General features: G+C 38.8%; 1 protein-coding gene across 1 annotated transcript; it reads right to left on the bottom strand.

Moving 5' to 3' along the window:
- Positions 1-5,209: 5,209 nt before the first annotated feature.
- GPR65 (G protein-coupled receptor 65) lies at positions 5,210-12,212 on the bottom strand. The gene is made up of 3 exons (XM_079307893.1): positions 12,114-12,212; positions 10,375-10,470; positions 5,210-7,555 (listed from the first exon to the last, which is right to left on the bottom strand). The coding sequence occupies exon 3, from the start codon at positions 7,450-7,452 to the stop codon at positions 6,397-6,399; it is 1,056 nt and encodes a 351-aa protein (XP_079164019.1). The 5' UTR covers positions 7,453-7,555; positions 10,375-10,470; positions 12,114-12,212; the 3' UTR covers positions 5,210-6,396.
- Positions 12,213-12,573: the final 361 nt, after the last annotated feature.

The raw sequence follows: 12,573 nt of genomic DNA, 5'->3' as shown, positions 1-12,573 counted from the left end.
ATCTTGTTTAAATAAGTAGTTGTTATACCTGCCCAACATAGCACTCAACAGTTATTCTGTATTTATTCACCTATAATTATTAATATGATGTAAGACCGCCGAAAGAGTCTTCTTCTCTTTTCTGATCAAGCTGATTTATCTGTCTGTAGTAATTTCTTGAAATTCAATATAAATTTAGAATATGCTCATAGTATTCTAAGATAAGGTAAAAACATTATGTTTATTCTAGTAAACAACTTTTAATTTTAAAACTGTACTTTTTAACTTACTTCAATTGCACGTTCAGAGAAGTAACTAACAGGGACAAAAACATCCCAAATAAAAGGAAAAAAAGGGGGAAAAAGTACAGAAGATTACAGTAACAAGGAACCTGGGTTGCATGACATGTTTATTTTGCCATCACACTGATATGAAACCTCATGATGGTCGGCCCCATAGTTCATTTAAGTCTGCAAAAATTCCCCTGAATCTTGCTTGTGGCTGCCATTGACCTAGCCAAAATACTGGTACCTAGTGAGCTTTTCTTTTCTTTCCCCAGCAACATGACAGTTCCCTGTACTGTGCCATGGCTCAGGGTTGCTGGAGTTAGTAATAAAGATGTGAGGAGTTGAGATGAGATTTTTTTAATAAATATTCTTCAGGACATATAATGGACCAGTATTGGTGGAGAAATATGGAAGAATGAACTCTGGAAAAATAAAAAAGAAACAAATGAACAAAAGGACTAATGAAATGGAGGGAGAAGAAAAAGCAAGAACAGAGACCTAAGGCTGCATATGGGATGGATTTTGCATCATAACACTGAACATTTTTCTTTGTTAAATAAAATGTTTAGATACACGTTTGAACCAGAAAAATGAGAGCTGATGTTGTCCTACAGGAGGGAGCTCTCAAGGCTCAGTGTTAGGCTGGGCCCTTTGCCTTTTGCTCCTGGGTCTGATGACAGCCTGACAGCCTGCTGGAGCTCAAGGCTGAGGGTGGAAGGACCATGGTGGCTCACTGCAGCCTCACAGGAACTCGGGGCACAGTGGCCAGCTCTGTCCCCAAACTTCCATTTCTTCTGTTCAAGAAACACAGCTTTACACTAGGGATGTTTTTAGCTTTTCCATAAAACCTGCCTAAACAGTCCAAAATCGCCACCTAGTGAGGACAGTCTCTCAGCTCACTCATTTTACACAAGGCTTTTGCAAATACAACTGAGATAACCATAATATTCCACTGCTTTTAAGTGATAATGCTAAACAATATTTTGCAAGATAAAAAACCTCAATGTATTTGCTGAAGTGACAAGAACACAGGTATTTTCCATAAAATAATATATATTCAAGCACAGGTGTTCCTACCACCTCTCACTGCAATCATTAAGGTGCTTACTTTATTGTCTTCAGAATGCATTTCCAGGAATCTTGAGTGAAGAGACAGATTTAATGTCTCTGTTGGGTGTCCTATGCCTTCTGCACAGGCAGTGCTTCAAAAGGTCTCCAAGTTCTTGATCTTGGTTTCTCTGAATGAATTGCTAAAAATAAACAAACTGCATAATTGGCTAAAACCCAAAGAAGTATCCAGAAGGGGTTTCACTTTTAGTATGTTTGTAATGAATTGAAGTGATTGCCTAACAAAGAAAAGATAAACCTATATGTACCAAGCAAGTTAGCAAGTTTTTGAAAAGCTTCCAGCTAAATCCATTTTACACTTTCCTTTTGCTTGATCTGAATGATCAAGACACTTTTCTATTATTTCCACACCAGATATTATTGACACACCAGATATGAATTGTTTCTTTTTACATTGAAGAAATAAATTAACTATTAAGGTTTAAAAAAAATGCATAGCAAATCACTTTTAAGATTTAATTTGAAAATCAATTACAGCTAACTATAATATATTCCAGATTATTTTTTCCTGCCCTACATTTAGTCTTTTAAAATCAAGAATGTAAAGACTGTACAGTTATGAACATAAAACACAAGAAAAAGTAAGAGAAAAATGAACCACCAAATACAAGAGCTGTGACTTTCAGACAACCACATGAAAGAATTCTGAAGAAACCATGAGTATAAACAGCAGTGAGACAGGAAGGATCAGTGGTTTTTTCCCTCAGATAAAGTTATTTTCTTCAACTTGCCTTGGTAGAGATAGAATTAGGGTACTGACTGCTGATGACTATTTCTAGATGTTTTTGAAACTGCATATGTCAGGCTTATATAAAATCAAAATTTGAATTTACTACCAGTGTACTAGGGATCAAAAAAGCCTTCAGAATTTATTTTTTTCTTCTCCAAACAAGCCTAATTTTAAACAGCTAAATGCTACTGCCTAAATTTATATCCTGCTTTCCACAGAAGTAAATCACCCTCTAAATTTGAACACTAGACTTCAGGATGAAATGGTCTTCTCAAACAGAGCAACAGAGGGGAATTCTCACAGCTGCAAAACTCAATGCAAAGTTGCACGTGGAGTCCCAGGCAGTACACAGCACTCTTCACTGTAGTATCTTACTCCTCCTGTTGTGTTATGAGGTCTGAGTCACACGTGAAGGGGGTTGAGACCCTGCATTGTGAGCCAACAGCCATCAGATGGGGAAGGAAGACTGGCACTGATCGCATCAGAACAGGTGCCCACGAAATTCCATCCTGTATTTCACACATTTCTGGCACAAACTCTGCAACAAATGTGACTGCAGCATTGTTTCCCTGTATAAGGTCTCAGGATGAAGCTTTTTCCTAGGCTGGTTGTGCTCCACAAAACGCAGATTAGGTTCACATACACTGAGCTGCCAGACAGTGACATGTGCTTGTCTCTGCGTGCCAGGAAGGAGAGCTCACATGTTTGCATGGGGTTACCACGAATACAGCACCAGCCCACAAACGTTTGACCTTTTCTCTGATATTTTTTTTTTTCCTGCTGCAATACATTCTGAGAAGAAGCAGAAACTTTGGTTCACTGTGGATTAATTATTGGGTTGCACTGCGTGAGGATAAGCAAAGACAGTGAAATAATGTATTTATGCTCTCCTGAGAATAAAATGGATCTCAGGAATTGCTTGGGAGGTGTTTGGCAGAGTTAAGAGTTCCTTTTGTCCAATAAGAACTTTTTTTTTTGTTTAAGCGTCCTTGGATCTCCTGTGGTGAGATGATAACTAAGAAGGTGAATTGCCACAAACCAGACCACCTGCTCAGACATAGGAGACCTGGTACCTCAGTCAGGATATGCACCTCAGTCTAATCAGTTCATTTCATTTAAGGATGTGAGCCTAAGGATGTGAGTCTAAGGAATTCCTGATTTACAGGATCAACTGCATTTTCATCACAGTGTTTCCTCACACATGTGATTAAGTATGTGAAACAGAACACAATGTATGGATCCCTCCTTTACACTGTAGCTTTCTGGATTTAGTACTTGTTGGGACATCTGGCAAGGTACCAGTTTTGAGATGAAGGAAACCGTGGTGACAATTTCTCCATTCATTCAATATATGCCTGAGATATGACTATGATTGAGATGCAAAAACCTTCATGCTAAAATGCTAGAAATTTGAAATAAGATTATTCCTGGGTGTAGTTCTTCATGTGGGGTCAGAAAAACAGCCATTACCTTATTCCCCTGTTGTTAAAAGCTGCAAGCTCTCCCTACTCCCTGACACAGTTTTGTTGCTTAGCTTCAGTTTTCATTTATCTTTAAATTAATTCTTAAATTCTTTAAATTAAAAGCGCAAATAGAATTAACTTTCCACCCCTTATGGGATGTAAAAGATTTAAAAATGAATCACAGATTTCTTTTTTCCATAAATTTACAGTGAAAATTCTGCTTCTATTCCAATGCTACTGGGAAATTTCTGTTGCAAAATGCATAGGTCAGCAGTGGAAAAAAATCATGATGAAGTAACTTGCACTGCTGCTTGCATAATTCTTCCTTCATAATATATAAGAAGGAACTACAGAAAAAAACAACCCAACAAACCAACAAATCAGAAACACAAACCCACATCAAAACAAAGTCCAGTAAATGGAAACAAAAAAGAGAAGGGAATGTAATTTTCTAGAGAGGAAGGCAACAGCCAGAACAGTGACTACCCACAGGATCACAGGACAATTGTAGCTGGAAGGGACCTCAGGGAATCTCAACCTTCTGCTAAAGTGTGAGAGGTCAGCTCCAAGGTTAGATATTGCCCAAACTTTGTCAGGTTGGGCATTGGAAACCACTGAGGATGCAGCACACAGAACATCTTGGTGCAACCTGCTCCACTGCTTATCTGTTCTTCATAGCCCAGAAATACTTCCTTATATCAACTCTGACCCTTCTTGCTTCAAGTTATGCACATGATTTCTTGTCCCTCCTTGTCCTGGTTTTAGCTCAGGTAAAGTTCCTTTCAACAGCTGTTACAGTGCTGTGTTTTGAATTCAGATTGAGAATGGTGTTGATAACACACTGATGTGTTTAGGTTTTTGTTAAGGGTTTATCTTAAGTAAAGGACTTTTTTCTTGTCTCATGCTCTGCCAGTGAGGAGGTTTGAAGAAGAAACTGGGAGGGGGCATAACAGGAATAGGTGACCCAAACTGGCCAAAGGGACACCCCACACAGTAGAATGTCCTGCCCAGTATATAACCTGGGGAAGTTCCCCAGAAGGGTGGCTGGTCTGGGTTCAGGAAGTGGGGTCTGGCATTGGTCAGCGTCGGTGAGCAATTGTGTTGTCTGTCACTTGTTTTTTCCATTATTATTATCAATATCATTATAACTGACCATTATTACTACACTTTAAATTTATTTTTTATCATAAAACTGTTCTTATCTCAACCTGCAAGTTTACTTTGATTCTCCTTTCCATACCCCTGTCTGTTGGGGGACAGAAGGAGGTTAAGCAAGTGGCTGCATGGTCCCTAATTTCCAGCCAGGCTTAAAACACACCACTAGGAGCACTTGTGAAGAGCTTGGCCCCATCTTCTCAATACCCTCTTTGCAGGATTGCAAAGTTGTCTTTAGGTGTCCCAAAGTCTTCTCTTCTTCAGGCTGAACAAACCCAGCTTGTACAGCCTGGCAAGATCATGAAATTAACAGAAAGTATAGAAACACACAGCTACTCATGAAAACAATGGAAATGCTCCTTGCAATGGAGTAATTTTTAATTTTCACATAGAGGGATATTCTCATAAGAAATATCTTATTGCTTGTGACCACTTCATGCACATTCTTCATAAAAATTCTTTCCCTGTGAAGTAAAAAAACACCACAGCCAAATATTTTTCCTGGGAATTGAGCAAAAGTAAAAAGCTTGTGAGAGGAGAAAAACATGTAATGTTTTAACTCTTATCATAATGTTTTAACTCTTATCAGAGGGTTGGTGTCTGGATGGGACAGGGATCAGACAGCTGTTTGTGGGGCCTGCACATGGTCCCTGAATTAACAGCTGCACTTCTGATTTGTGCTAACATCAACTCTTTCAAAATGTGGGTTCTTTTGCTTCCATTCTTACTGTTTATTGGTACATTCATGTTCTTTGCTGGTTTGTCAGTATTGCTGGCTGGCTTGTTAAATTTCTTTTAAAACTGGCAGACTGAGAACCCTGGAATCACTTGCTGAGGCCTTCATGTGCAGTTAAGTAAATGGATGCAAACCTTACTCTATTGAGTCTGAAAATGGAACCACACTCCAGATTTCAGTCATAATAAGCAAGTCTGAAGGCTGGCCCTTTATATTGCTGAGATGTGAAATCTCACCTTTCTATTCTTCTCTTCCTCCCCCACATGTATCAGGAAAAGTTTCCAAGTTAAAACAATGGTGGCTAGAATTTATTTCTTTAGAGGTACTTGAATTAATGACTCTTCAACTATCTGAATACCAATACTGGTATTGTAATGAAACTGCAACATACAATTAGACATTAGAACATATATTTTTCAAGGGAAAATAAAAAGCTTAAGGGCAGGTAAGTGCTCGTACAGAGGAGACAAACAATTTTAAGAAATGTCTGATCTCAGTGGCATGCTAAAGAAGAATTTGAGTCTTTAATGAAATACAAGAACCATCATAGCAGCATAAAAACCACCATGAAATTACAGAGAAATTTACCACTTAGTACATTGCAGCAGGCTGGCTAGCAAGCTGCAACAGGAGACAGTTCTGTGGGGGATCCTCAGTAATTCTGTCAGCATGTCACAGCCATCCTTCTTGACTGTGTGTTTGTTTGTCATCACTGATTTACACACCATATGTGACAAAGATATGTGTTGATACTCCATTGATTTCCTTGACCCAATGGTAAGTTCTTATTAGCTCCAGCTACTGGTTTTGCTCAGACTGGTATCTCTGACTTTCGGGGCATTTCCTAGGTATAGACTGCAGAAGAATTTTTCTTTCTTTTCCTGTTAGGTTCTCCAGTTTTCCTTTGCATGTGCTCATTCAGGAAATTTTGACACTCTGTGTTTCACAGGAAGTTCTGTAGGTGATCAGTGCAGTGTTTTTTGTAGCAGAACTGCACAGAGCACGTTCTTTCACTTGGTCTTCCTCACGCTTTCGTAGGCACAAGCAGCACCTGAGCAAATTCACTATTTCTGTTCGTGCAGTTTCACTCACAAAGCAGTACAGAATGGGATCTGCAATGCAGTTCAAACTCGTTAAGGCCTGTGTGATTCTGTAAACCTTATACATCGACAACAAAAGATGTGGATCAGAGACAGAAGGTTCTCTGATGCTGCGGATAAGCAAAACAACATGATAAGGAGTGAAGCAAACAATGAAACTAATTGTGATGTTCAGAATAAGTTTCCTCACTCTTTTCTTTTCTTCATCCACTGTGGCTTGGTTATTCCTCACTACTTGGTAGATTTTATGGTAGCAAAACACAATGATTATCAAAGGGACCAAGTATCCTGAGCATATTCGGAATAAATTTACGTTTGCCTGCCACCTTTCCAGGGGGTAATTATCATAGCATAGTGTATGATTGGTGAAATTGCATGGATCACTGAATACTTCTTTATTCATCAGTATGACTGAATTAAAGATGCTTTCCAGAAGCCAAACAATTATGCTGACAATCAATGAAAACCTTCTTGTGCGCAAGTACTGGAGCTTCAAGGGATGAACTAATGCCAGGTACCTGTCGAGAGAGATGCAAGCGAGGAACGCGGTGCTGGTGTAGAAATTCATATACGTAAGGAAGGCAAAAATCTTACAAAGTAATGCAGAGAGCCTCCAGTCATCTCCATGCCAGGCATAATCAATCCACAGAGGCAGAATCAAAGAGTACAAAAGGTCAGCCAGGGACAGGCTAAAGATGTAGACTGCTAACTCATTCTTTTTCCTCACCTGAATGCAAGATGCACAGAGGGATATGCAATTGATGGGAACACTGATCATCATCACAATGCTGTACACAAATGGAAACAAATACTTATCCAGGGTGTGATCATCATGGCACTCAGTGCTGTTGTTCATTGTCCAGCCCAGTGGCATCCTTGAGATAATTCCAGTTTGGGTGCAATAAAACCCCCTGCTGTAGTCTGATGGGTTGTCATCTGTTAGTTCTTCATGACCTGATCGACAAGATTCCAGCCTCCTGTCACCAAAAAGGAAAAATGCCAGCTATAACATTTCTGTTGTTTTTATGGGATTCTTGATGTGTGTATTTTCCTCTTTTTAGAACAAAAAAAATATGTTTGTAGGAGATCAGAGGATATTAATGCTCCTGGATTTCAGGAATGCATAGGAGGAGGAACCCACAATCTAAGGTTCTCAATGTTAGTTAGAAGCTTCTATAGCAGAAGCAGGATGAGTAGTTGCACACCTCTTCTAGGAGTGGGGTGGTGTCCTGCAATCCTGGGTCTCTCTTGTGGGAGAGTTAAAGGAGATTGGAAAGTGGACCACAAATAAAATAATAGATGTGCACTTTCTATTCTGGTAAGCACTGTTTCGGGAATATGAATGTGGCAGATTTCTTATCCCAAATAACCTCCTCCCCTCTAAAGCAATGGAGAGACAAGGATAGAAACTGAAGGATTCAGGTACTGCTGTATGTTGGGATCTGCTCAGAAGAGGAAAACGTGGCTGGGATATTTCCCTATTGCAAATCACTCTTGTCTTGTTTGCATCCTCATATATCCTTGCTTCTTCTCTCCTCCTTTGTATGTGATCCCACACAAACTTGCCATTAACTGTGCTGTTCCAGCAAGGTTTACTGCATGTACCAGAAACCCTCGTGTGAAACCTACTAGGCTATTGGGTTTCTGCATTGCACATGACAATCTGCTAGGTGTCCCTTTAAACATGTGAGGTGGAGACTGAGTACAGTTTTTCATTTAGACTTCTTCCCTCTAAAAACTGCAGCTGTGATACATGAGCTTATAAAGCCATTAGCAATTATACTTTTCTTAGTCACTTCCAGGACTGTGGTTATCAACAGCTTCAACATGAAAATATCAGCAAAAGGGCAGCCCTGAGTAAAGCAGTGGGACTGGAGGAGTTGCGTGCGTGAGCCTTAGACACACGTAGAAGAGCTGACCTTTCAGTAAGAAAGGGTGCATAAGTGTAATTGTGAGACACCTGGAACTCACTGATTGTGTCACAGCTCTGACACTCAGCAGTTCCCTTCTCTAGAGAACTAATGGTTACGTTCAGGAAATACGAGAACGGAAAATACATTGCAGTTCAGTTATATTGCCAAATACACTGCTTGAGAGAGTGCTGTGATAGCTCATCTGTGCTTTGAGCCTGGACTGCAGCAGAGGAGGTGAAGAGGCTGAAGAATGAGTGCTTACAAGATAGCACATCTGCAACTGTTCCCACATGGGAAAAAACTCCATTGGAATACATCTTGTGTCCAGAAACCTTCCCACGTGGTAAGAAAAGTTCAGCCTTTTATAGGTTTGATGTTTGTGGCTTTATCAGAAAAAACCCAAACAGGTTCATTTCCTGTCCTGAAAGGCCATTATATAGATCTCTTGTCCACAAAAAAGAAAAAAAAAAAGTCTCTTTCATTATTATTAATTAAAAAAGGAGCAATGACAAAACTACCCAGAAAGCACATATTCAATTCTACCTGCCAGTGCCTTATTTGATCAAGTTGCCTAACTTATCAGCTAGAGCTAAACTCATTCACAAGCTTGAAAGCAAGGAAAATTCTTGAGAAGGACTTGCCAATTTGGCCAATTGAGGAACTTTATCAACATAATGACTAATTTAAAAAAATGCAGTGTCTGTATTGAAGACAAACGTAAGATGTCTGCATTTCAGCTTGGTTTCATAAAACCACACAGTAAATAGGGCATTGTAAGCTTATCAGTATAGATAAGTATCACAAAATAAAAATCTAGCTCTAGAAATTGGATCCCAGGGTTTTGTGACCCACTTCTCACCAAAAAGAAATCAAATGTATGCAGATAGACCAGATGAATCAAAGATAAAATACCTACCTGTTCTCCTAATCACACTTTAGCATCTCTTTTCCTATGACAGGTCTCTTCATGCCTAAAATGGAAACGTGCCCTTTCAGAAGCATGTGTGTAATGCAGCAAGTGTATGAGGCAGTGTTTCCTCATCTTGTGACTGAGAAAATGGAATTCCTTCTCCCTCCCCCATAAACTCTTTTGTCAGTTAACTTGTTGTATTACAGACTCACCATCCTTACAAGCTCCCAGCTTCTCTCATTACTCTCAACAGCTTCTTTTGTATCTACTTTTAGACCAACATGCCAACTTTCTCATACCATCTGGGATTTTTTCAGCTTTTTCATTTTAGCTCATTGCTTCTAGTTTCTAAGAGTTTTGTTCTGTTGATCTTACTGATCAGAAGATAAAACACTTGTCCTTATATTGCTCTTATCTGAATAAATCACACGTTCTTTGGGACAGGATGTTGCTTTGCTCTTTGTCCATTGTTAAGGAACGAGTATCTGAAGGCATAATTGGCTAGTGAGTTGAAAATTGTCACCTCAGAAAGTTTTTCTGTTCTTCATATTCACAAGTCACTGTACCTCATTGCTACCTTTTCTTCTTAACTAGTATGCTCATTAGTTCCTATGGATGCAGCTCTGGAGGCTGTGCAGCATTGCCCAGGTAATCCATTGGTGACACATTCATGGTACTTACATGAGGACATGCTTTCAGTGATGGTAATAATGAGAGGTGTGTAATTCTGGCACATACTGATGACTCATACTTAAGTGTGTCAAACAGACAGTGAATGAAGGTTGCCACAATGCACACTGCAGTTTCTTGCACGGAAATATAAAAGCAGAAAGCACCACTTTGCCCTGATTACAACACATTTCACTCAAATTGCTTGGGGCCTTATTTCAGAGGAACTAGTTCATATCACACTTTCTTGCTGAGCTGTTTTTCTGATAATTAGGACTTTGTAATGCAAGATGATTTTTCTTACCTGAATGCATGATCTGAAAAATTTCCAGGTTTTCTCTCTGCTACTGAGCACACCTGCTGGTTTTGCCTAGGAGGATGGTGTTGGCTTACAGCTATCCTAAAAAAAAATATTTGATAATTTTCCCCAATGATATATTTTTTTAACCATCAAGGAATTTTGGTTTAATGATATGGTTTGACTTTCATGGTCCAAACCTACCGTGACTAATTCCATACAATTGTGACTTATTTTCTAGTCTTGTTTTGGTATCAGATGTTTCAAATTAAATAAAGAATCTTAACAGTAATTTTTTCTTTTAGACACATTATTCAATTATTATCACAGTTCCTTCCTCTGTCATTTTGCTACAGAAAACCCACTGTAAAGAATTCTGAAGAGTCAGACATAAAATTTAGAGAAATGGATGAGCAAATGTTATGCTTCAAGTACTGTATGCAAACAATCTCTCGTGAGATTTCCTAGAGAAAAGTAGACATTATATACTGTATTTGTATCAATATATTTCTACAGCATCTTCATTAGGTTCATAGAGAGCTTTATGTGGTATCTCCATTTATGACATTTTGAAAGTCCCAAAGTACAATGTCAAATTTTGATAAGCATAAATACAAAAGAATATTTCATACTCTGTAAAAAACTCTATAAGGGAAGAAAGAAACAATGGTCTGTGAGCTAGTGCAGTAATTGCTGTACTGGTGATACCAATCATAAGACGGAATGACAGATTGTTTTGCTTTTTCTCTTTAAGCAATTTCAACAAGGTAGATCACTTAGTGGTCTCATAGTAAGTTCTATTGCCAAGTTGAATTCTTCAGGTAGCTAATTCTTTTTACCTAACAAGCAGATCTCAATACTCAATTCTGAAAAACTTCACAGTTTAGGAGAGTTGAAATATGCCTTTCAGAAACATGGCCTTTTTTGCTTAAAATTAACAGCATTTTTCCTCATGCAACATTAAATTTCACTCTAAGGTCTTCATGAGATTCTGCAGAGACTCAAATAGTTCTAAAAGGGCTTAGCCTTTTAAGCTTGAAGATACACTATACAGACTGTTTCATTGAGCATAAGCATTCACTTAATGTGAGCAAACAGGAAAAAAACCTCATGATTTTTAGAATCTAGGCCATGCAGGCAAGTATTATTTTCCTATATCATTAAGTGCCTCATGTTTTTCTCTATGCATACAGAAAGATGTACAATACATTTTCACAGACATGATACTTGGCAGTCTAAGAAGCTACTTTTACCAGAGCTTATTTTTAAGCATTTTGCAGATTCATATAAATAGCACTGGATATCTTGACAGTGTCTGAAAGTACTGAAGAACACTAATAGAAGAGTTACTGGAATCCTCTGTGAGGCCTGAGGCACATATTGCAGTGATGGGAAGCTCAGAATGTTGAAAATTCACCCCCAAATACAGTTCTTCTCCACTCTTCCCCGCTTTTGTAATTTGTATTTTGATCATGGCAATGCCATTACAGCAATGAACCAAACTTTCTTTCATAATCCCAGCCACATCTTTCCCAATTCAATCTTTTGATGACTTTTGCCTTAGTCTAAGTCTTAGTTTTGGTTGTGCGGGGATTGAAATAATCCCTCCCCCAAAGCAATTTTTCCAGCCCCTTTAGTGTCCCTTCTTTTAGATGTATGATGTCAGCATCCCATTAGGGAGAGCTGGTTGAAGCCTGTCCCAGAATGGAGCTGTGTCCCTGGATCCTGGAATCCTGAGCACTTACCTTGGCAGCCACGTGTCCCCGTGCAGTGGCTGCCGTTATGCCATGGGCAGTGTAACCCGTATCTGCTTCTAAGAAAAGCATCTGCTTCTGCTTGATCAGATACAGAGACAGGAAACTGCTCTGAAACAGGCAGCAGTTCACACATCTCTTGGTTTTGGTTCCTTTTTTTTTTCTCTGTCCCCAATTCCTTGTTTATCTAAGCTTGTCCATGAGAAAAAAGATGATGAACAAAGGATGGAAGCAACCTCAGTAGATATATGAGTACTTTTAGAGACTTTATAAAAGTTTAGTTTAAAATATTGCCTAATTATATGAGCTTAGTATATCATACACCACTTATCTAGGAGACATCACATTCTGCAGAAAAACCAATCCACAGAAATAAAATGCTGTGTTTTATTTGTATTTACTTGTATAAGTTCAAAGTGTGTATGTTTTTTGTTGACTGAAGGACCTCACC

This window comes from Erithacus rubecula (genome assembly GCF_903797595.1).
Source record: "Erithacus rubecula genome assembly, chromosome: 6".
Classification (NCBI taxonomy): Eukaryota; Metazoa; Chordata; class Aves; order Passeriformes; family Muscicapidae; genus Erithacus; species Erithacus rubecula.
Note: the sequence above shows the minus strand (reverse complement) of the source record. Positions and strands in the feature narration are given on the sequence as shown.